General features: G+C 45.3%; 2 protein-coding genes and 1 long non-coding RNA gene across 3 annotated transcripts; 2 read left to right on the top strand and 1 right to left on the bottom strand.

Moving 5' to 3' along the window:
* The first annotated feature begins 4,510 nt into the window (after positions 1 to 4,510).
* LOC112873155 (probable CCR4-associated factor 1 homolog 11) lies at positions 4,511 to 5,521 on the top strand. Its single transcript, XM_025936175.1, has one exon. The coding sequence runs from the start codon at positions 4,511 to 4,513 to the stop codon at positions 5,483 to 5,485; it is 975 nt and encodes a 324-aa protein (XP_025791960.1). The 3' UTR covers positions 5,486 to 5,521.
* A 215-nt stretch (positions 5,522 to 5,736) lies between these two features.
* Positions 5,737 to 9,399, bottom strand: LOC112877752 (metacaspase-1). Its single transcript, XM_025942111.1, has 5 exons — positions 8,868 to 9,399; positions 7,368 to 7,698; positions 6,605 to 6,725; positions 6,230 to 6,445; positions 5,737 to 6,138 (listed from the first exon to the last, which is right to left on the bottom strand). Exons 1-5 carry the CDS (start codon positions 9,193 to 9,195, stop codon positions 6,079 to 6,081), a joined length of 1,056 nt encoding a protein of 351 aa, XP_025797896.1. The 5' UTR covers positions 9,196 to 9,399; the 3' UTR covers positions 5,737 to 6,078.
* Positions 9,400 to 15,666: 6,267 nt separating this feature from the next.
* LOC112873895 lies at positions 15,667 to 19,973 on the top strand. Its single transcript, XR_003224846.1, has 2 exons — positions 15,667 to 15,870; positions 19,532 to 19,973. It is a non-coding gene; the product is annotated as an uncharacterized LOC112873895 (long non-coding RNA).
* The last annotated feature ends 4,371 nt before the right edge of the window (positions 19,974 to 24,344 follow it).

The following is a 24,344-nucleotide window of genomic DNA, read 5'->3' on the forward strand; positions in this document are numbered from 1 at the left end:
CAGACGTTGAAGCAGTGGGAGATGTTCATCTGGAACTCGACACTGACTTTATTATAATTCTTAGAGATGTTTTATGTGTACCTTCTTTACAGAGGAACTTGATTAGTGTGTCTTACTTGGACAAAGATGGTTATACCTGTCTATTTGGAGATGGCAGGTGTTTGATAGAATGTAATGATACAGTTATTTTCATTGCATTCCGAAGAAACGATCTTTATTTGATATCATTGCGTGAAAGTGTGAATTCCGTATGCGATAACAACGCGAATGTATTCTCATCTACAATCGCGAATAGAAAACGAAAAAGAACTCAAGATGCGTCATCGAAATTATGGCATTGTCGTTTAGGCCATATTTCGAGGGGGAGAATAGAGAGATTAGTTAAAAATGAAATTCTTCCTTCATTAGAGTTCTCTGACTTAGAACAATGCATTGAATGCATAAAAGGAAAATTTTTAAAGAAAATAAAGAAAAATGCTAAGAGGAGCACAGGTGTATTAGAGATAATTCACACAGATATCTGTGGTCCGTTCAATGTAAAGAGTGTGGATGGCTATGATTCGTTCATAACGTTCACAGATGATTATTCCCATTATGGATACATTTATCCAATTAAAGAAAGATCTGAGGCTTTGGATAAATTTAAAATATTTAAGGCTGAAGTAGAAAATCAACACGATTTAAAGATTAAAATCGTAAGATCCGATCGTGGAGGGGAATACTACGGTCGACATACCCCATATGGCCAAGTCCCAGGACCTTTTGCGAAGTTCCTGATGGAGCAAGGCATAGTAGCCCAGTGCTCGATGCCGGGCGAACCTCAGCAGAACGGAGTGGCTGAAAGACGTAATCGTACCCTGATGGATATGGTGCGAAGCATGATCAGCTACTCTACGTTGCCAGTAAGTTTATGGATGGAGACTTTGAAAACCGCCATTCATATTCTCAATAGAGTTCCAAATAAATCGGTGCCGAAAACACCATATGAGATGTGGACAGGTAGAGTACCCTCAGTGAATCACCTACGAGTGTGGGGGAGTCCTGCTGAGGCAAAAGTATTTAACCCGACCATTACGAAACTAGATTCCAAAATAGTATCTTGCTATTTCATTGACTATCCAGAAAGGTCAAAGGGTTTTCATTTCTACTGACTAGACAGATCCACAAAATTTGATGAAACGAGACACGCAGTCTTCCTTGAAGATCAAATGATCCGGGGGAGCCGCACAGTTAGGAAGATTGATCTTGAAGAGAAGCAGGTATATACACCCAATCCCGTGATTCAGGAATCATTCTTCTCGCTGCTCGCTGTTACTGCACCGCTAGTGCAAGTCACTGCGATGCCAACACCTGCAGTAGCCCCCTGTGGTAACAGTGAACGAGGATGTGGAACCCATTCATAAGGCTCCTGACGAGCCTATTGCCACACAAGAAGGGGAGCAACAGCAGCCCCAAACAGATGAGGCACCGCAGGCTCAAACCCATGGGAGACCTCAAAGAACAAGGAAGCCCGCTATTTCCGACGACTATGAAGTCTATAATAGCGAAGAAATTCAAATGGAGGATGATCCCACTTCATTTGAAGAAGCCATGAGAAGTGAACACTCGTATAAATGGCTTGATGCCATGAAAGATGAAATCAAATCGATATGTACCAACAAAGTGTGGGACTTAGAGGAAATTCCTAAAGTAGCCAAGACAATAGGCTGCAAATAGGTCTACAAAACCAAATATGACTCCCAAGGGAATATAGATAAATTTAAAGCACGACTCGTGGCAAAAGGATACACACAAAGAGAAGAAATTGATTACAATGAGACTTTCTCTCCAGTCTCATGTAAAGATTCTTTCAGAATTATAATGGCCCTTGTGGCTCATTATGATTTAGAATTACATCAGATGGATGTGAAGACAGCATTCCTGAACGGGGACCTAGATGAAACCGTCTACATGGCACAACCGAAAGGTTTTGTCGTGGAAGGTAAAGAAAAATTGGAATGCCGTCTGAAGAAATCGATTTATAGGCTAAAGCAAGCTTCAAGACAGTGGTACTTGAAGTTCAATAAAACAATAAAAGAATTCGGGTTCAAAAAAAATATTGAGGACAATTGCGTTTACGCAAAGTTCAAGAACGGGAAGTATATCTTCCTAATCCTGTATGTGGATGACATCCTACTGGTAGGTAGTGATGTCAGTCTACTACTAGAAATGAAAAAGTTTTTATCCTCATATTTCGAGATGAAAGATCTTGGTGAAGCAAGATTCGTTCTAGGAATCGAGATTCATCGAGACAGATTGAAAAGGGTATTAGAACTGTCTCAAAAGATATATATAGAAAAGGTCCTAAATAAATTTAATATGCATAAATGCAGTGCCTCACCTGCACCTATTGTTAAGTGCGACAGATATGGGGAATTTCAATGTCCCAACAATCAATATGAAATTAATATGAAATTGATCAAATGAAAATGGTACCATATGCTTCAGCTGTGGGAAGCTTAAAGTATGCACAAGTGTGCACACGCCATGATATAGCTTACGTTACCGGGTTGCTTGGCAGATTCCAGAGTAATCCAGGACCAGGACACTGGAAGTTAGTAAAGAAAGTTCTACACTATTTGCAAGGAACAAAAAGCCTCAGGTTAACATACAGAAAAATAGAATATCTGCGTATGATAAGATAATCAGACTCCGATTCTGCAGGAGATGATAGAAAATCCACGTCAGGATATGTGTTCACCCTTGCGTGGGGAGCAATATCGTGGAAAAGTTGTAAACAAACCGTCATTACATCGTTCACAATGTATGCCGAGTTTGTTGCATGTTATGAGGCTACGGGGCAGGTGAATTGGCTAAAGAAGTTTATACCCAGTTTGAAAATGGTCGACGACATATCTAGACCATTAACGTTATACTGCGACAATGAGCCCGCAGTAATGTATGCACACAATAACAAGACAAGTGGTGCTGCCAAACACATTGATATAAAGTATTATGTTGTGAAAGATAAAGTCCGAGATCAGATTATAAATCTCGAGTATATAAGCACAGTAAAAATGCTTGCGGATCCGCTAACGAAAGGCTTACCACCCAGCGTGTTCAAGGAACACGTAGCCGGCATGGGGCTAAGGGATAGCCTGTGATCTTCGGACTACAAGGGCCCAAAAGGTTAAAGAATCCGTCTCTGAATGGAAGCGTGAATTGTAGCTTCTAAATCTATCAGTAGATGATCATGACGATGAGGCATGCTCTGTACACAAATCTATGACGAAACGCGAAAAGGTAAAAGGAAAAGAAAAGTATAGGGTGAGATCAAGGGGGAGACCGTTAGTTTGATCTCCCGGGCCCGATGGGCCTCCTCACCCCGCGCCCTAATCGGGGGCGCCCCAGCTCGTTCCTAGCTAGTGGGCCTCCGTCGCGCTGCGCTATAAAAGGATAGGTGGGGGCCAGCGGCACGGGATACGAAGATCGCCGCCGCCGCCACCCCACCGACACTGTAACCCTAGCCGATCTAAAGGAGGCGCAGTAGCGGCGGGAAGCTCCATCACCGGCCACCGTCCACGTCTTCGTCTCGACCCGTGCCTGCGCCTGCGACCCGAACCTCGGCCACCGCAAGCTCCAGCACCGCCCCGACCATGGCGGGGGCACGAAGGTATAACCCCGTGCCCCTCTTCTTCCCTCTCTCTCTCTCTCACGCTCGCCTTATGTTAGTATCATATGGTTTCTCCTAATCTAATCAACGTGGTAGCCGACCCCCAAGTCTAACACTCCTCGGCTTATGGTTGGCTCATCAATGGTGTCACGGCCCAGTGATTCTAGATTCTGATTGTTCTAGTTGTGTGGCTGCTCTTGCTAAGCATGGAATTAATCGTTCTATTTACGCAAGCTTGGTAGAAGATGGCAAAAACGTCATGAGAATGCTGGGAAATGTCTGTTTGGTCAAGATCAATAGAGAGCAAAATACAGTAGCATATGAATTGGCACAACATGCTAGACGAGCTTTCAGCTCAGAGGTTTGGTTAACAGAAATTCCTAGATGTATACAGCATGCTGTGCTCCTAGATTGTAATGTTACCTGATTAAACTTAATGATCAAGCTTTTTCTCTTCGCAAAAAAAATAAAAATAAATACTAAGCACTTGCTTGACTGGGCCGACGCTGTGAACTTTTGTTTGTCTGCTGGGCTTTCTTTCCGCTGTCTTTGATCGACAAAACTTCGAGGCCGTGAACTTGCTGGGCTGCGTGGGCTTCCTTTCGGTTTCGGCCGTGTTTGATCGAGTTCGAGTCCATGCATGTCTCGTCGCCTTCCACGCTTCCTTACTCCGTACGTTGCCTTCGTTTCTCCGACTCGTAGTTGGAGCCCGAGGTTCGAAACGGATTCAGAACCGAACTCGCATCAAACAATCCCCAACGCCCCCCAATATTTATGTCCACAACGTGGGCAGGAGACTTCGTGCTTTGCGATTACGATCTACGGCAGCAGAAGCAAAGCCAGAGCCGGAGGAGCGTCATGAACCCCGCCGGCGCGTTCTACTCGCCGGGACCACCTTTCGCCATGGCCATGCCTGCACTACCCTACGCACCCGCAGCTTTGCACCCCACCGCCGTCCCCATACCGGCGCCGGCAGCATTCTACCCCGCCGCCCCCATGCCGGCGCTGGCAGCTTTCTACCCCGGCGGCGTCCCCATGCAGGCACCGCTGCCGCGGCCGTTCCGAGTCCCGGTCAACGCGGTCTGGGCGGACAACTTCGACGCCGTGCGCCGCGACATGGGCTACTTCGCGGCGCACGCGCGCTGCGTCGCCGTGAAGGTCCACTATCCCGGCGTCATCCACGGCGCCCAGGACCTCGGCGCGCTCACTGCGGAGAAGCGTTACACCGTCCTGAAGGCGAACGTGGACGCACTCAAGCCGCTCCAGGTCGGGCTCGCCGTCGCCACCGACGACGGGCGGTTCGCCGCGTGGGAGTTCAACCTGTCCGACTTCGACCCGGACGCCGACCCCCACGCCGTCCAGTCGCTCCTGCACCTGGGCCGGCGCGGCCTGAACTGCCTCGAGCACCGCCTTCGCGGCGTCCCAATGGAGCAGCTCACCAGGGCCCTCCGCCGCAGCGGGTTGCTGAGCAGCCGGCCGGGGGTGTCGTTGGTCACGCACACCGGCGCCTACCACCTCGCGTACCTGATGAAGGTCCTCAACGGCGGCGACCCGCTTCCCGGCGACATGGCCGGGTTCCTCGGCTCGGTGCGGCGGTCTCTTGGCGAGGACGTCTACGATGTGGCGAGGATGGCCGCCGACTGCCGAGACATGCCGGTGGGGCTGGAACACATCGCCGGCAGGCTCAGGCTGGCGCCGCCGCTGGCGTTGCACCCGCTCGCTGGCGCCGGCAGCGTGCTCGCTCTAGAAGCGTTTATAACGCTACGATATCATCAGTTCCGAGGGGACGTGACCAGATACAAAGGTGTCCTGCATGGACTGCAGACTGTCTGAACTCTTGAGGGGTCACCAATTCAAACAAATGATTTGAAGAGATCTTTTTTTTTTTGAAAAAAAACTTTCTAGTCCAACTATGATGATATAGGGAACGTTTGTCTTGGGCTCATTGGGCCAGAATGGGCTAAAATTATTGGTGTACACAAATTTCATCTCAGAAATAAATGATATATACTGATTTCCCTATAGCTTCGATCTTTATGAACCAGTAAGCACAATCAAAAGATGAAAGATTCAAAACCAAACTATAAGTTAACCCTTTTGCAATTAAATAACAATAATTGGACGAGACAATGGAAAAAACGAGAAGAAAATGAAACTGCAGAAATAAGACGTCAAATTGGGCAGCTGTCCTTTACCAACCGTGCACTGAACATTATGGGGCCTGAACAAGCAATAAAGTGCAATCTCCCGCATTGTGAATGGTTCAAAGGTGGAAATCGTCCTAAATAGATGTCAAATCCACAAGCATACATTTTAGCTCTATTTTATGGGATGGGATGGATCACTTCCAATAACGAAAATGTAGATGATGATAACGTGAAACGGGAGCACCTATATAGTAGCTTCTTCTGGAATACCAGGAACCGTCATAGCGAGAAGGGCTTCGCGTAGACATCGAATGGATCGCACGCTGTCAGCTGTGGCTCCTGCATAGCACAAAGCAAACAGCTACCAATATGAAAAGCTAATCCAAACTTGAATGAACCAAAGACTTTTGTACAAAGCCCAAGAATTCACCTGTCTCAGCCCACCAGTAGAAAGGCTCCCGCCCGTAAGAAGCATTGTAATTAGTGATGTAACGGCACCACCACCAACACCTGCTGATTCGCCTGTGTTGCGGATTGTCGTACGCATGGAGTTCAGGATACTACCGTAGGTGGTGCCCTGGCCACGTTCAATGGCCTGGATGAAGCAGAATGTCATTGCGCCAGTTGAAGTGATCTTTGACAAAGCCTGATCAGGACAATTCCAATTGAATCAAATGATAAGAACAGCAGTGGGTTGAAGCAGAGCAAAACAGACTTGATCAAACATAAACAAGAAACTGTATAAATAGCACATAGACATTACTGCAATAACTCGTAGAGGAGTGAATGTGAATCTAGAACTTACAGAAGTATCTGCAGAGGTCTGATCATCATCACAACCACTAAATGAAATAGCCTCCCCGCCACTAGTGCCTTTCCAGACACCTGATCGTGGCCGGTGATCTTCCCAGCCGTATTGACCACTCCTGTAATATCAATATAAATAAGACACCTTAGCTGAAGCGATCTCTACCATAACTAGAATGTTAATAGACGTATGCTTGCCAGCTACACTTACGGAAAGAAACATGAAACTAAAATATGCCGAACAAAAACTACATTGCTAACTCTACGCCAGATAAACTTTTAGCTGATGCACCAGGGATAAATTAACTGAATAGATTCATGTTGCAATGGTTGCAATTATGTGTAACAAGGGTATATGATGATAAAAATGACATCACTACTGTTGCAAACAAATGGTAGTCACGTAGCACATCATTATCAATTCGTTGGAGATTCATGGAAGTAATATGAGGTCTACCACCAATGATATAGTTGGCAAAGAATTTTAGCTCATTGGTGTTTGGTGATCTTTCCATTGTATCTCAATAAAATCATATCATCATGATTTTAAACATTAATAACAAGACCAACTTGAGATTTGCATTAGGTTCAGAGATAGGTAGCAGTTGTTTTTAGGGGATAGGTAGAAGTTTCTTGCAGTGTTAATTTCAGATACCAGAAGATAATAAGATTCACATTAGGTTCAGGAACAGCTCTTTATATGCCAAGAGTAAGAGAGAGAAACGAAAAATACCAAACGAACATGCATGCTAAAAATTAACCTGTTCATTCTGCAGAGGAATGGCAAATCAAGTGCAGTCCCACTATGACAAGCATCAATGAGTGCATGAAGTTTAACTCCATGAGGAAGTGGTCTAACAAGCGCTGTATTTATCTCATCATCCACAATCATTCCTTGTGTCTCAAAATCCAATGGGCAGAGAGTTTCATCAAACCCATCAACCTCATCTCCACTGTAGTTTCTTTGTTGTGCTCCATGCCCAGAATAATGGAACACCAACGAGTCTCCAGGCTGACAACCTTGCACAAGCCAATACATGGCCATCCTTATGTTATGCTTTGTTGGGATTTTGTAGGGGTCGGTTTGTTCTTCTGCAAGAATGTAACCAATGTGTTAGATTTTTGAGAGTTCAAGAGTAGAAGCACAGTACACATTATCAGAAACTTACACTCAATACCTAAAGTTTCTAATCAAAATGCAAATCCATCAGGCCATCTAAACGTTACCTAGTATAAAAGTGTCTCTACGTGTGGCATCGTAGATTTAACACAAGAGGAGAAAAAACGAAGGAAACAAGCTCTAAGGTACTATTTGCACTTCAATTGGTATAAAACGTGGACAATCTACTCAACTTCAGCAGAACACTCACAAGAAGCTAATAAACATGCAAAACCATAGGCAAACAGATACAGTTAGTCAATTGCGGAGAACATGATAAGCTAGAGTTCTGTTAGCATCGTAAGCTGGACATGGACAACCATATCAAGCATCAAATCTAGATAACATTCAAAATTAAGTTGCATATTCAAAAGTCCCAATTGTGAAACTTTACTTTCTTTTTTTATTTTTTAATAAAAGGTTAATTCCAGCATTTAGAATTTACGAGCAGTACAAAAATCTTAACTTTTCTTTACAGAAACTTGCAGGACAAACGATTTATATAACCACCCTAAACAGTGAACATTCCTTGACTTCGTAGTTTCACACTTGAGATTCAGTAGGTGAGATCACAGCATGAAAACAAAATCTCCTGGCTTGGCAAAAATACTAGCGGAAACCACACCATTCTTCTGATTATATCAACCTGACCAACATCATCGATCATTCAAAATGGCAAAGCAAGCACATATTCAGATGCATGTGTTTTCAAATGGCTTGAATCAAAATTAATAGGTCAGACAAACGACATTAACAAACATATCCCATAAACCCGTACGAGACATTCATTCATTTAGTCCTGTAGCAATGAACCAAATGTGTATTGTAGTGATATCAATTACCATAAGTTCTCCAACAGAACAAGAATAAAAATAATTGGAATGAATAAAGGTACCCGACCGCAAGTATTCTCCAATCATCATATTCCACCGTATCTGCCCCTAGCAAATCATTCGCGTCACGGACGAACCATATATACGAGGATCTGATGCTAACATAAAGTTGACCCGAAATTGCGGCCAGCCAACTCGATCGATTCCCTAGGCCAAGGGTGAGGGTTGCTAACATCAGAGATGGAGAACGGAGGTGCGGGATTACCAACCATTGAGCATGATGATCGAATCGTCGGGGAAGTTGAAGCGCGTCATAAGCAGGTGCCGCATGCACTTGGCGTCGTTGATGCAGCCCTTGAGCTCGTGGCGCGAGTAGCGGTACGAGATCCCGCACACCACGGCGCGCTTCCGCCCGTGCGCCGGCGGCGGGGGCGGGCCCCACCCCGGCGCCGGCTGCACGGCGCCGCGGCTGGGGTCGGCGTGAGGGGCGGGGGCGACGTGCGTGACGGCCCCGCAGATGGCGCAGCGGATGCAGGGCGCCCCGTGCGGCAGCTGCAGCGGGGTGCGGCACCCCGAGCAGTTGATCAGCATCATCATCCTGCCCGCCGATCTCGCAGCCGCGTTGGCGTTGCCCGTCTCTGCCGGCGGCGGGGACGCGAGTCGACGGGAGGAGACGGGTCGCCGGGCGAGGTGGCAGGTGGATTGGTTGGTCTGGTCCGGTCGTTTGGTGGTGCTGGGTTCGGTTTGCGCGTCAGCGCGTGGCTCGTCTTGTTGTTTCGATGGGAAAAGCACCGCGCCCGCGGCCCAAGGTCGCTGCGCCTGCGCGTTTTCATTTTCCTTTTTCCTTCGTGCTTAAGGATGATGACGGCCTCGCTGACCGACCCAGGTCCGACTGCTGCCGTTGATTGCGCGATCAACGCTCGGAAGTCGGAACAGGTGTTGTTGTGCAATTGAGCCCTCGAATCATTATGCAGACAGGCCCTACATTCTTGTAGGAGTATGAACTTTCTATTCATATTTATATTTTCATTTCGTTTCTGGTCCCTGAGTGTAAGCAAAAACACATTTCTTTCCTGAAAGAATACGTAAAGAGATTAGATATATGTGTATTGTAGGTCGTATCACTGAAGAGGATAAACCTGGAGCAGCTTAAGGTCCACTTTTTGCTTGAGATTTGAGAATTCATGCACTTCAAGTCCCGACAATAGATGAGTGGTTATGATGGAATTTATGGTATATATGTCCTTATAACAAAGGATATTGGTGTCTTTTTTAAAAATACTGGTGTCTACCAACTTGCTAAGACGAAAGAGCATATTGTAGATATCTTCATCAACGGTCTTCACAACGTAAAATTTGAGAAATTTCAAAATGGGCTCTGTCGGTGTTTTTACCGTCGGCCTACCTAGGGATACCCTAAGGTAGGTGATTATTTGGTGAGGGATCGCCGGATCTGAAACTTGAAGGTGAACGCAAGGACACAAGACACAAATTTAGACAGGTTCGGGCCGCTAGAGTAGCGTAATACCCTACGTCTTGTTTTGGGTGTTGTATATTGCGCTCTGCGCTTGGGTGTTGAGTTACCTGTTGGCTGATCTATATTGATTCTCTGCCTATCTAGATATCCCTGCCCTCCTTTATATATCCCAGGAGACGGGGTTCCTAGTAGGATTACAAGGTAGGAGTTCTAGTAGGATTACAAGGTAGGAGTTCTAGTAGCACAGAACACAAACAAATCATTCAAGCACCAAGCATTCATTCAAACAAGCAGGGATACATGACACGACGGATTACAATAACGCGGCTCGACTTTTAAGGGTCGGCCGGGACGACTCGACTACTGGACCCTACAACACGGTCTTCGGGGTCACTGTTTCCGGGATCTCGGGGAGACGCGGGAGGCGTGGGCGGCACTGATTCGCAAATCCTCCTGCGCGGTTGGGACAAAGGGTACAGTGGGATCCCCTCCAGGATTGGTGGCTCCGCGGCGGTCCTGGGATGGCGTTCCTTGCGCTTGGCACGGTCCACTAGGTAAACACCCCTAAGGAGTTGACTGTGGTGATCTGCCTGTTCCCTAAGGTTTTCTTCAGCCACGGCGAGGCGGCTTTCAGCTTCAGCCGCTCGAGCTTCTGCCTGAGCTAAGGCCAATTAGCCTTATGCCAGCGGGACTCCGCTCCCTCAGCACGCTGGATTAAATCTCTCACACGCTGATGCAGTTGGTCGCACAAATCGTCGAGGCTAAGCAAGTAGCCAGACATAGCGACAACTGTGGGGTTCTTCTCTGTCCCTGCGGGGCTTTCCAGGTTGCGGATCCTCGCCGCCCAGGCAGGACGGCTACGGTCCAACGGTGGAAAGTACTTCATGGGAGTGGAACCCAAGTGCCATTCGAACATCTGGCACAGGTACCGCAGTGCCTTGCGAGCGGCAAGTTGAATGGTATCAGGCATACGGGCTCCAGTGGCGGTGATGCTCCAGGGTTGCATTTCCAAGTATTTATCACTGGCACCAATATGGACGGTGACCTCACAGCTTTCGGTGCCATGCTCCATGAACTCGCGACCCGCATACTCCGGTCGTTCCGGAATACCCAGTCACACCGTGGCAGCATAAAGCACCCTGGGAAACCCATCTTCGTTGATGCAGTAGGTGGTGGTCCAGTCATCCGCCATCTAACTTACAAAGGTAGGGTTAGCATAATAAGGATAAAGTTTTAAGGACTAATAGGGTCTCATGGATTGACCATACTAGGGCTCCTACGGTCATCGTTACTACCGGTTCGTGTTCTACAGCCAAGCATGGCTCTGATACCACTTGAAACGCCCCGGTCTAAACAACCGGAGCTAAACATGTATTTAAACACCAGAAAGCAGTCTCTGGCGAAAATACATTACACAAGTGGTGCCACAGTCATACATAGCTTTATTTAATACGTTCAATTACAATAATAACATAAACTAGGAATACAACAATAGCGGTGATAAACGCGAGTGTAAACTCTTCATCTGACATGGTGGCTTCTACTGCGACGGCACCACTCCAGACTTGGGTATAGGGCACGAACTACTCGCCTTCCTCAGACACAAAATCAGGATCCTCTGCAACAAGTCATAAACGGGTGAGTACAAAAGTACTCAGTAAGTTCCACCTCACCCTACGGGAGGGGAATGATATGCACGATGCACATTAATCACAATGCATTAGTAATGCAACTTAAGTTATACAACTCTTCCCGACACAACCCACAGTAGGTAGCTCACTAGTTGTCAGGACCACACCGTAGCCTGTCCATTCCGTGGACATTGACCATTCGAATGGATTCTACACTCTGCAGAGGTCGTACACTGTACCCACAAGCTCGACTGCCCGAACGGACAACCGACATAGCCGACACCCAGCCGTGGTCACGTCCCAGCCCGGCCGCACAACCCTCGGGCCCTGACCCCAATGGTCTATACCCGTGAACCATCCCTGCGACCGTCAGGCTAACCAGTGGGATTAGGCTAAGTCCGGCCCATAACGGAACCTGTGGTCGTACTAAAGTAAGCTAGGTGAGATGTCAAAATAACTCGGTCCTTATGGTTCACCAGGGCAGCAATCATTCCTCAACATGTCAACTCGAGCCTACCTCCACGGTAGCACTCACCTGCCAGTCTACCACCACGGTAGCGCCGGCTCCAGCATACCCAGCTGCCCTAGCTTCAGCCAAAACCCTTCATATACTAGTCTCAACTCTGGATATGCATAACTACTCATATGCATGTATGAGCACACTCAATCACTCGAGCATCGGTATATGTAATCGATCTTAAACCAGAGCTACAACTAGACGTCCTCACATGGATGCAACCGCTCACGTAGGGGTCGATGAAACTTGCCTTCGCTTACGTACGCGTCGGCGACGGCGGCGGCTTCCTGCTCGCGGTACGGGTCTTCTGGCTCCGGCGCGCTGTACTGGCCTTCGTACTCCCTGGCCGGCTCCTCCTCGGTCACTCCGTGATCTACGGCGGAAACGGCGCAACCGGCAAACAACACAAGCAAGCTATAAAATAAGCTCAAATGGAGATGAAAATAGGAGAAATAGATAGTACATGATTTGAGGAGAGGGTCAACTGTTGGAGCTTCGTCTCGTGAGTGAACTGGTCTCGGGAGAAGTGGTTCAGCTAGCAAAGTGAAGCGGCTCGGTGTGTTAGGGCTGATGGTGGAGTTCATCACGGCCTCGCTCCTTTTATAGGCAAGGAGAGCAGCAGCGGCGTCGCACAGGGACGGCGACGGCGTGGGCTGCGGCAGCTCGCTGTCAGCTCAAACAGTGGCAGCACTGAAGACGCGAGCGTCGAGGCGGCAAAGCCGATGAGGACGCTGCAGCGGCGTGGGCAAGGTGGGGACGCGGAGGTGGGCGGCACGGCGCGGTGCCGGCGGCAGTGCGCGGTCCCGTTGTGGGGCCGGTGTGTCGCGCGTGCGCGAGCGAAAGCGAGCACGGGTGGGGGACGGCAGGGAGGTGCGTCGGCTTCCTTTTTAAATGAGGTGAGGTGGTTCGCGCGGCGGAAAAATATCTCGGCCGGCGCTGTGTGCGACGACCCTGATTTATGGCGAGGTGGAGCCTACCAACAGATGAATCACAACCTATATACTACGTACTCAAGTTTAACCAGGAGACTAACACTTACCTTATTGGAGCGACAAAGTCACGAAGGAACGCACACCTTTAAGTGGCTAGTCCAGCACTAACCTTACCACAACTTATCTACCTTGCTCATGGGTGGATGGCAGAAGAGGGGGGGTCCTATTTATAGATCAAAGGGGATGGTGCTGCCAGTGAAGATAAAGAAAGCACCGGAGAAGGAAAATAGAGGGGAAAGGGAAATGGAATTCCTCAAGGACTTATGCGCAATTTCAGAAAACTGCAGGGACTCATCTGTAAGGCAAAATTTCCCATCAATCCAAAACTCAAATGAAGAAATGCCCAAAACGGAAGTTGAAGAGTTTTTCAAACTCCACAACATTGCTTTAGGGCTCAAATTCAAAAACTCAAAGCTTATGTTTTTACACCTGAATTTTTGAACAAAAGTCGGATTTGAATTGCTTTTGTCCTAAAGGGTAAAACTTTATAAAATTCAGGACCTAAATGCAAGCATTTATGACACGTCATGATGATGGGATAGACTTGTCATAATGGTTGGATAGACATGTCATTATGGCGGGATAGACTTGTCATAATGGTTGGATAGACATGTCATTATGACGGGATAGACTCGTCATAATGATTGGACAGACATGTCATGATGACTCGCATTTTTACACTTTAGTCCTGAGTAAATTTAAAAGTTACTTTTGTAAATTAAATATTTGCATAAAAGGCCTTGTACTTTTATAAAATTACGCAAACACCCTTACTTTGCATTTCTTTCAATAGTGATGAAAACTGGGATGTTACATCATGCAACAAAGAGGATGCGCTGTGCGCAAAAGTAGTCAACATTGCGACAGAATGAATGCGCGTTGCCCAAAAAGTAATCGACGAAGTGTAGCTCTGGAGGGTTTCAATGCCCATCGAGAGTCGTACACGGATAAGTAGTCGGCGAAGTGTAGCTCTGGAGGGTTTCAATGCCCGTCGAGAGATGTACACAGATAGGTAGTCGATCATGGTGTAGCCCTCAAGGGTTTCATGCCCGTCGAGAGGCGTACCCAAAAAGGTAGCCGATCTTGTGAAGAACAAGTCGGAAAAGGTATAAGTCACTTAGCTCAATTCGTGGACGAATGTAGTCGTTGCTGTGAGGCTCGCCCTCGACTAGTTTCTAGTCAAGATGAGTAGTCGAAGTAGTCATCGGCGGGCCGCCGATCGTCCTCGCAAAGTCGAAGTGATCGCCGGCGGGCCGCCGAGCCTTCTCGCGAAGTCGAAGTAGTCGCTTGCAGGCCGTCGAGCCTCCTCGCGAAGTTGAAGTAGTCGAACTGCTGCGCGCGGACATTGCGGCACAAGCCAAAGTTGAACCGGGTCGTCGAGGTCGGCGGCCGCGGTGCATCGACGTTGCAGCGCGAGGTGAAGTCGAGCCGAGTAGTCGAGGTCGATGTAGCCGTTCGCTGAAGGATCCGATCTCGAACTCGATGAAACGATCCGCCGATGCATATGTACGAAGTAGCAATCCGCCACCTTGAGTGGATTGATGTTGATGAAGAGGTCCTTCAAATTCGCCCAATGATCGCGACGATCGGCCCCACGGTGGGCGCCATCTGTCGCTATTTTTACCGTCGGCCTACTTAGGGATACCCTAATGTAGGTGATTATTTGGTGAGGGATCGCCGGATCTGAAACTTAAAGGTGAACGCAAGGATACAAGACACAAATTTAGATCGGTTCGGACCGCTAGAGTAGCGTAATACCCTACGTCCTGTTTTGGGATGTTGTATATTGCGCTCTGCGTTTGGGTGTTAAGTTGCCTGTTGGCTGATCTCTGTTGATTCTCTGCCTATCAAGGTATCCCTGCCCTCCTTTATATATCCTAGGGGACGGGGTTCCTAGTAGGATTACAAGGTAGGAGTCCTAGTAGGATTACAAGATCTGAGTTCTAATAGGATTACAGTGGAATCCTAATAGGAATCAGACTTCTTTTCCCTCACAGGTAGCTTCCTTGCGGTGCCAGAGGATCTATCCCTGACACGCTCGGCATGGTCTGCAAGACAAAAGAAGTTTGCCTTGAGGAGGTGTGTTGAAAGAAAGCAAGACAGTCTTCTAGAGATTTCTACACCGTACATGAACGAATGAGAGATATTTCATAGAGTACTACAGAATTGGTAATAAGAAAAATTAGATAATGTTGTAATATCTAGAAAATCTCTAAAATGGAGGCACTTGTCTTTACCTCATGATCCCCTTGGCCTTCCCCTCCCTTGCCATGGCATTCAACCATGAACATGGTAGATGAGAGTAAGGATATAGTGCTAGATAGAAGAAAGGGTGAGGTGTGAGTGTCAGGGTTTGTTTAGTTAAGGTGTGAACTGTGGAAAAACTAATATAAGTTGTGGAATGTAAGAAAACTAAAAGCCGTTTGGTAAAACAGCCATAGCTTTTTGGAAACACTTACGAGCGGACCCCACGTGTCATCCACCCTGCTCAACTCTCTCCCTCTCTCACTGACGAGCAGACCCCACTCGTCGACATCTTCTTCCTCCCAGCGGTACACTAACGAGCGGATCTCACGCGCGCGCCGTCGGCAGCGGAGCTCGCGCTCCCGCACCCGCTCGCGGCCCCCCTCTCTCCTCCTCCCACCGGGGGAGCAGGTGCGCCCCTCTCCGCCCCCCTCTCTCTCTCTTCCACCCAAATCGAGACCGCCCGCGGCGGAGCTTGCGCTCCTACACCTACCCGTGGCCCCTCTCTCTCCTCCTCCCACTGGGGGAGCAGCGCGTCCCTCTCCGCCCCCCTCTCTCCTCCCCCCAAATCAAGGCCGCCCGCGAGGGAGCTCGCGCCGCCGCTTCTGGGAGCTCCTGCGTCCAGGAGGGTAGGGCGCGGAGCAGAGAGGGGCTGCCGGAGCATGGCTGCCTCCACTGGCAACCTCCATCGGGAGCGGAGCTCAGCCTTGGTGCCGCCGGCGTGGAGGAGGAGCACCATGGGGAGGGGGGCGGCATACAAGCCCCCGCGTTGCTGCCGCATAGGGGGAGCTTCGCTGCTCTGTATTTTTTGTAGAGCCGAGACGAGGAGACGCCGGGGGGAAGGAGAAAAGAGATCAAAGCGGTACGCGCATAATGGATGGTAGGCGGGTAATTTTGAGGGTAAAAGCAAGATCGGACCTGTTGTGGAAATTATACTGAGTGAAAGCTGCTTTCGGTGGTTAAAACTTTGCTGGGGGCATTGCCCTTTGATTGACTTTCAGCTTTTTCTGAAAGCCAAAACACTTCAAAAGTCCAGCGCCTTAGGCTAGCCACCTAAAAGTGCAAGAGTGCTTCATTATAATACAACCGTTGTAGCAATAAAGAGACTAGTTTGTTAAGTATTGATCCTCACATTAGTGTGTTAGGTCCATTTTATTTTCCAACAGAATCTTTTAGTCCCTATTTGGTTCACTAGAATTGAAACACATTCCAATATTTAGATTCCAGAAATTAGATTCAACAACAATTTAATTATCAAGAATCTAATTCAAGTGAATTATTTTGTTTGATATCCCTAGAATCGCTTTCCATAAGTCAAATTCCAAATCCTGTTTGGATGATCAAACAAGGAATTTTTTTAAGACTGCATAAAAACAAACTCCATCCAAATAACATACTCTATCTACACCCCGTCATTCAGATTTCAAAACTCTCTCTCCCTCCAACCATTCAAATTTCAAAACTACACCAACTAAAAAAAGAATCCTTGTCAATTACTTGTTTCAGCCATTTAGATTTCAGAACTCTCTACCTCCCTCCAGCCACTCAGATTTTAAATCTACACCAACCAAAAGAATGACAGAAACTTAAAATGATAGACATTCATATTTCATAACTCTCCCCCTCCCTCCAGCCACTCAGATTTAGAATTCTCTCTTTAACTAAGATTCCAGAATCTTAGGGGCAAATCAGATACAAAGATACACACTTGGAATGAAAGCAAACATGGTAGGCATAAAAGTATGGAAGGATTAATATAGGATTACCCACCAATGATTACAAGATAGATGCAAGTTAAATAGACAGAAGTCACCACTTGACATAATTTATAGGTAGAGACTAGTTTCTTCACTTCTTCTGCTGTTTCAAGAGCCATTTCTTTCTCACCATATTTGAAAGTGCCAAGACAGACTCATACTTGCGTGGATCACTAGTTAGAATGTCAAACAAATCCAGCACAATGACCTCATGTAATCTCTCCACCTCATTCAATGTGTTGAGAAATCTCTCCACCTCATTCAATGTGTTGAGAATTTCCTTGGATGTTAGGCCTTTAGGTACTTCCTTCTTAAGTGCATCAGTAAATTTAGCAGTTTTTTAGCTATTATAGAGGTAAATGAGTCACCAGACTGCGCTCTCTTTAAACTAGCTGAAGTGGATGATGAAGTAGGTTTTTGTAAATACTCTCTTCCTTGCTCATCTCTTTAGAGCTCCCAGCTACAGTCTTTACTGCATCACCAGTTGCCTGATCTTTGCCAAACACCAAACTGATTGAGTCCTACTATGGGACAGTCTTTTGCATGTATCCAATTGCCTCCTTATTTTTCTGCAAAAACTGATGTGGTGAATATGAAGTATCTGCTAAAAGTTAATTTTTGAGGAAGGGATAGAGATAATAACAAATAGACCAACAAGCAAACAATATAGACATCACTGGATGAGAAAATATTGAACAAGACTAGGAAGAAACCGATCAACAACCAAATAGTATAAAATTAGCTCATTTGACAGTTAAACAGGATGCTACAATGATCGAAAACAAACACAGTTAAACAGGTTGTTATAATGACCGGAAACAGTAGCTGATTATGGATAACATGTAGCTGATTGTGGATAGCAAATGTAGTTGGTTATATAGAGCATGGCCAACTAAAAATAGATTGAAGTTGCATACAAGAAAAAAGTGACACATCTTGGAAAACCAATAGTAAATATTATTTGAAACCAAATGGCTGGAACAATGACCGGAAACAAGAAAGACATGAAATATGGAAAAACTCTAGTCAGTGAACTAAAAATATTTCAGCATTGTGATACGAAGTGTTCTGTCATCCATTCATATATGGCAGCAATATCCATTTTAAAAGCAAGAACAGGTACACATTTTAACAGTATTGTGATTTAAACAAGAATAAAAACTACAGCAGAACTAACTGTTCAATTTAAAGTAAAATAAGCAAAGATAAATTTTAAGAGAATTCTAGATCAAGAACATCAGTTAACTATATGACAACAATATCCATTTTAAAAGCAAGCATCTGATTCAGTCGTGGCAACACCAATAAACTGCAGGCTAATAAAGTGCAATGTAATGACTAGATGGTTTATGATACTTACCGATGTATACTCTTACTATCAGCAGATATTCTATTTTTATTGCAGTCCCAACCAAAGCCACTTGATCCCAACATACCGCTAATGATGGTGCAAGATGTTCTCTTTGGTGACATCCACATTGCACTTCTCCCGAGCGGTTTTGATAGCTGCCGAATAGACATGAGATTTTCACCTATTTTAGCATCTGTCACCCTTGTTGTAGATTCTACAAAAGTGTTAATTAGGACCTTGTCCATATCATCATTCCAAGAAATGTAATCCCTGCTCGAGTCTGTCTTCTTCCTCTTCTCCATTTTAATGTAATCCCTGCTCGAGTCTGTCTTCTTCCTCTTCTCCATTTTCTAATACAAAGGATATTAGTGACAACTTTAGCAAAAAAAAAAACTTTAGCACAAAATTTCAGCAAACAACATGATAACATATATCACACATTAACCACGTCTCGCTTGGTAATCAGAAAATATTTGGTTAGCCTTGGTACCTTGAAATTGCTCCATTCATTTGATGATTGAACCTGTGTATAATCGTTCCCACTTTGGACTTCAGCAGATCCAACAGACTTATCGTTCCTCGTATTTATAGGATTTGTTCTATATTTATTTTTTCTACGAGTATTCATGATTTGTTCTAGATGTATGAATATTAATTTCATGAGTTTGTATATTTGACCTATATATATAATTTTTTTGTTTGACTCATAATTATATATCCATAATATTTTGTTTGTAAAAACTTTATTTCTTATGATATTTTTTATGAACATAAAATATTATTTTTGAACCCGAACATTTGTTCCTATTTCATAACAAAATGTTCAACCCTTATAAAAATATGTTCCTTAGAAAATATCATCCAACATAGTAAAGTTTGATCTTATTTTGAAGATCTTTGTACTAAATTTAGCTAACATTAACATATTTATTCCACTAATCAGCCATTGTACTTCCTTGTGCAGGTGGACCTTGGGGGCCAAAGGTGGGTGTTGCCTCCTAAATTATCGTCCATGCGGACAGTAGAAGCACTCCGTTGGGTGCCTAACGGGTGCAAGTGTAAACTTCCACATGTTAGGGGCTGTTTGGATGCCTGCCTAACACGCCGCGCCACGCCACACATTTCGCGCCACAGGTGTGGCGGCCAAATCGGCCGCCGCACCTTAGACGCGGTGTGGCGCCTAAGGCAGGCATCCAAACAGCCCCTTAGTATTGCAGGTGTGGGTGTAGCTAAGGTATGTTAGAGTTTTATCGTGAGTAGATTTTGCTCTATCCGCATCTGAGAGCAACTCCAGCAGACCCTCTAAGCAGATCCTTATCTTAAGTTTAGGGGGCTAAGTAAAAAAGATGAACTGCAGCAGATCCTCTATTGGACCCTCTATTTTGAGAAGGTATCCAAATTCTCTCCTCCACCCTCTATGCCTAGGGAGTCTCTAGGGAGCCCTCTATTATAAGTAGAATTGAGGGCTATTGCTGTAGTTGAAGCAAATTTGAAAGCCCCAAAACAATAGAGGCAACCTCTATTTAGCACATGGATGGTTTGATTTAGAAAGTATTGGTGGAGTTTCTCTAAACGGATCTATTACTATTCCTAGAGAAAAATAGTGGGGCACCATAGTGGTTACGAGTGGAGGCGGCGAAATTAGGGCACGGAGAATTTAGGAAAACTTGCATGCGATCCGACCACGGGCTTTTTTAAAAAGAGGGATAAAAAATAAATTTGAAAAGGGGTACCGCTTTGAAAATTTTTGAAAATTGGGTGCCTCCCGCCCGATGATCGGGCGGGAGGCGACCTCCCGCCCATCCAACGGGCGGGAGGTCCGAAAATTTTTCCCAGGCTCCTCCCGAGGGCCTCTTCTCAAGCCCCTGAGGCATCCCGCCCGCCCAACGGGCGAGAAGTTCCTATTTTCTCATTTTCTTTATTTCTGTTCGAATTCTTGTTTTACATACTATTTTAAATTCATATTTTTTTCAAATATAAGATTTATTCGTCATACCCTTTTGTATACATATTAAATTATAATTCAATTTTACAAAGAAGATTACTGTATCTAAAACTCATATGAAGATGGTTAAACGATAACATTTTGCAACGTAGAATACAAATATTACGATAGTACGATACATCAACCTATTAAAAATAAAATAGTACATACAAAAACAGTTTAAGTATATAGAGTCCACCGAATCAGGAGTATCTACCCCGCCTGTCCCGAACCTCGCGCTCTCTTCGTCCTCCCCCTCTAGTCCTAGGCCGTCAGCGTATGTGGCCCTCCGAGTACGTGAATGCATCTGGAGCACGGTGAGGACGAGGCGGAGGAGGTGCTGGTGTGAACGGGTCATCCTGGGACTGTGCACCTGAAGCGCACCTGAAGCGTCATACGTTTGGGAGGGACCAATGATGTCGGCGGTCCTCTCCGTCTTGAAACAGGCCTGGCAAAGGCCTCGGTACGTGGCATTAAGCACTGCCGACCCCCAGCTCCACCCAAGTATCTGGCCCAGCTCCGCATCGGCAATCGCGCGCGCGTACTGGATGAGAACCTTGTCCACATAATTGCCGCTAGAGTTGCAGAAAATAGTCCAGCCGAACAACCACAACAGATATGCCTCCAAGCAGCGCGACACCTCGTACTGCCCAGTCAGAGGATGGAGATTCTGAGTCTGAAATATATTTCTTCAATGCTTAGAGGTAGTCACATATGATTCAATTAAATTAACTAAAAATAATTATACGTACCCTATATTGTATTACCCAACCCTTGGCGGGGCCGGGCGCGTCAGGTACGTCCACAAAATGTGGCGGGTTCACTGGAGCAAACCGCTCCTGAAGCTCCGCCCTCCAGGTAGGTGGCACGGCAACCGGGCCAACAGCTTCACCTGCAATGGGAAGCCCGAGCAGGTACGACACGTCCTGCAATGTGGGGGTCATCTCCCCGCACGGCAAGTGGAACGTGTGCGTCTCCGGATGCCACCTATCCGCCAACGCCGCAAGTAGAGAGCGGTCCAGCTGCATCCGCTTCTTGGCGCCACCGGCTTGGCCGTCGCCGGCCTGAAGCATACGTGCGAGTGGCAGCAAACCAGCCTCACGTAACCTGTATATTTTGCATTGTGGTTACAATTATCGTACAAGCTATACATTCATTCTGTACAAAAATACAAAGTATCACCTGTCAAGCCAGCGGTCATCCAAGTGCAACAACACCTTTGCTACACGAGGGCGCAACTCATGAAGCTGCCGCCCCTCCACCGCTACCAGGTACGACCTGTGCCGTTCGTCGGTGTTCGCGTCAAGGAGCTCCGGTGTCTGCGCCATATCTGCATGAAAAATATAACTACCCTAAGATATATTCCTACAAATAATTGAAAATACTAAAAACTATTCAAAATATAACTACCCTAAGAAATATTTCTAACAACTATTGAAAATACTAAAAACTCCTCAAAATATAACTACCCTAAGAAATATTTCTAACAACTATTGAAAATACTAAAAACTCATCAAAATATAACTACCCTAAGAAATATTTCTAACAACTATTGAAAATACTAAAAACTCCTCAAAATATAACTACCCTAAGAAATATTCCTAAAAAACTATTAAAAATACTAAAAACTATTCAAAATATAACTACCCTAAGAAATATTTCTAAAAACTATTGAAAATACTAAAAACTCCTCAAAATATAACTACCCTAAGAAATATTCCTAAAAACTATTAAAAATACTAAAAACTATTCAAAATATAACTACCCTAAGAAATATTTCTAAAAACTATTGAAAATACTAAAAACTCCTCAAAATATAACTACCCTAAGAAATATTTCTAAAAACTATTGAAAATACTAAAAACTCCTCAAAATATAACTACCCTAAGAAATATTCCTAAAACTATTGAAAATACTAAAAACTATTCAAAATATAACTACCCTAAGAAATATATCTAAAAACTATTGAAATTACTAAAACTATTCAAAATATAACTACCCTAAGAAATATATCTAAAAACTATTGAATATACTAAAAACTATTTAAAATATAACTACCCTAACAAATATTTCTAAAAGCTATTGAAAAGACTGAAAACTATTCAAAATATAACTACCCTAACAAATATTCCTAAAAACAATTGATAATTATACGACTAGAACGAGAATATACCTCCAAACGACTTGTGAACAGGGCTTCGCCGCTTCCTCTCCTCTCTTCCTCTCCTTCCTTTCTTTTTTTCTTGATTTTTGCTGAATAATATAAGAATTTGGGGGTGGTTGGGGACTTAAATAGTTGGGGGGAGGGACGTCCCGCCCGTTGGGAGGGCAGGATGCCCCTCCGGGTAACCTCCCGCCCGTTGGAAGGGCGGGATGCCCCTCGGGGGACCTCCCGCCCCTTGGATGGGCGGGATGCCGCGTCAGGAGCCTCTTCGCGAATAAGAAACTTTTCTTATTCGTGAAGAGGCCCTCGGGAAGGGCCTGGGAAATATTTTTGGACCCCCCGCCCGTTGGATGGACGGGAGATCTCCGACCCCACGCTTCCCGCCCGTTGATCGGGCGGGAGGCACCCATTTTTTAAATTTTTTCAAAACGGCACCCGTTTTCCGAATTTAATTTTTTTAAACCCCTTTTTAAAAAATTCATCCGACCACCCCAACTTCTGCATCCACCGGGTTGGGCCTTCCCGGCCTTGAATTGGCCCAACTCGACAGGATCTATTTGTTGTCTCAGCGTTTCAGCTGTTTATCCTGTTTTCTTATTAAATATCTAAAAATATTTGTCAAGTTAGTGAAAACCAACTGAGTGACTGAAATTCTATATCCATAAAGATGATCGCATGAAACGTAGTAATGTCCAAATAACAATGACCTACAACGCAAATTACTACTCGACTTGTGGAAATAATAGTTCAATTTACAATTACACGTGACATGAGTGACATTTTTATACGTTCTCGAACGAACTGCAAACATTGGCTGGTAGTTCACGTCGCCACATTAAAAAGTGATCACTCAATAATCTCTCCTACTTAAACAAAGCCGTGCCTCGATAGCGGTGGATTTCAGTTTCCAATTAGCAAAATAGCCGTTTTAGCCCTATAACTTTGAGCCGAGGGTCTAGTTCATCCCTTAACTTTCAGATTGGCCAATATAGTCCCTCAACTTTTATTTTTGTCAAACTCATCCTTATGCTGATATTATACTTTATAATAATATAAGATTTATGAAAAAATCTTCTTTGCCCTTAGCTCCTGCCCCTTCTAAATTCATTTAAGAGCTGAACATCACAAGTGTTTAAATTGGAATCTAGAATTTTATTTATCAATGCATCGTATTATATTGCGGACATATAGAGAGTAAAATTAAAGTTACTTATTGCATAACTACGTAGCACCATATAAAATATTACGGAAAGTTGAGCGAGTAGTAACACAAACAGTGGAAATTGAGGAGGGGAAAAAGAATCTAAGGGCAAAAAGAACTTTTTAATTTATCTCATATTATTATGAGTATAATATTAGCACAAGGACGAGTTTGACCTCAAAACGTTTTATTTTGAGGGACTATATTGGCCAATTTAAAAATTAAGTGACGAACTTAACCCTCGGGATAAAGTTGGGGACCAAAACACCAAATTTGACTAAGTTATGTATCTCGATTCCCATCAATTAACCAGCGGTCGAACTAATGATAGAGAGCGCCTCGGCTAATGCCATCACGGACCGGCATTGGACGCTGCTATGTAATCGGAGGCCTCGGCGCGCCAAGAATGGCATCTTCCTTCCGGTAAC

This window comes from Panicum hallii, chromosome 9 (genome assembly GCF_002211085.1).
Source record: "Panicum hallii strain FIL2 chromosome 9, PHallii_v3.1, whole genome shotgun sequence".
In the NCBI taxonomy this organism is placed as follows: domain Eukaryota; kingdom Viridiplantae; phylum Streptophyta; class Magnoliopsida; order Poales; family Poaceae; genus Panicum; species Panicum hallii.

Bases quoted from the DNA above. Each gene is read 5' to 3' on its own strand.
- LOC112877752 (XM_025942111.1), bottom strand. From the start codon at position 9,195: ATGATGATGCTGATCAACTGCTCGGGGTGCCGCACCCCGCTGCAGCTG. The intron at 6,446-6,604 runs GTAAGTTCTAGA...TGTCCTGATCAG, and splicing joins AGACCTCTGCAGATACTTCT to GCTTTGTCAAAGATCACTTC. The intron at 6,139-6,229 runs GTGAATTCTTGG...TGTGCTATGCAG, and splicing joins CTACTGGTGGGCTGAGACAG to GAGCCACAGCTGACAGCGTG.
- LOC112873155 (XM_025936175.1), top strand. From the start codon at position 4,511: ATGAACCCCGCCGGCGCGTTCTACTCGCCGGGACCACCTTTCGCCATG.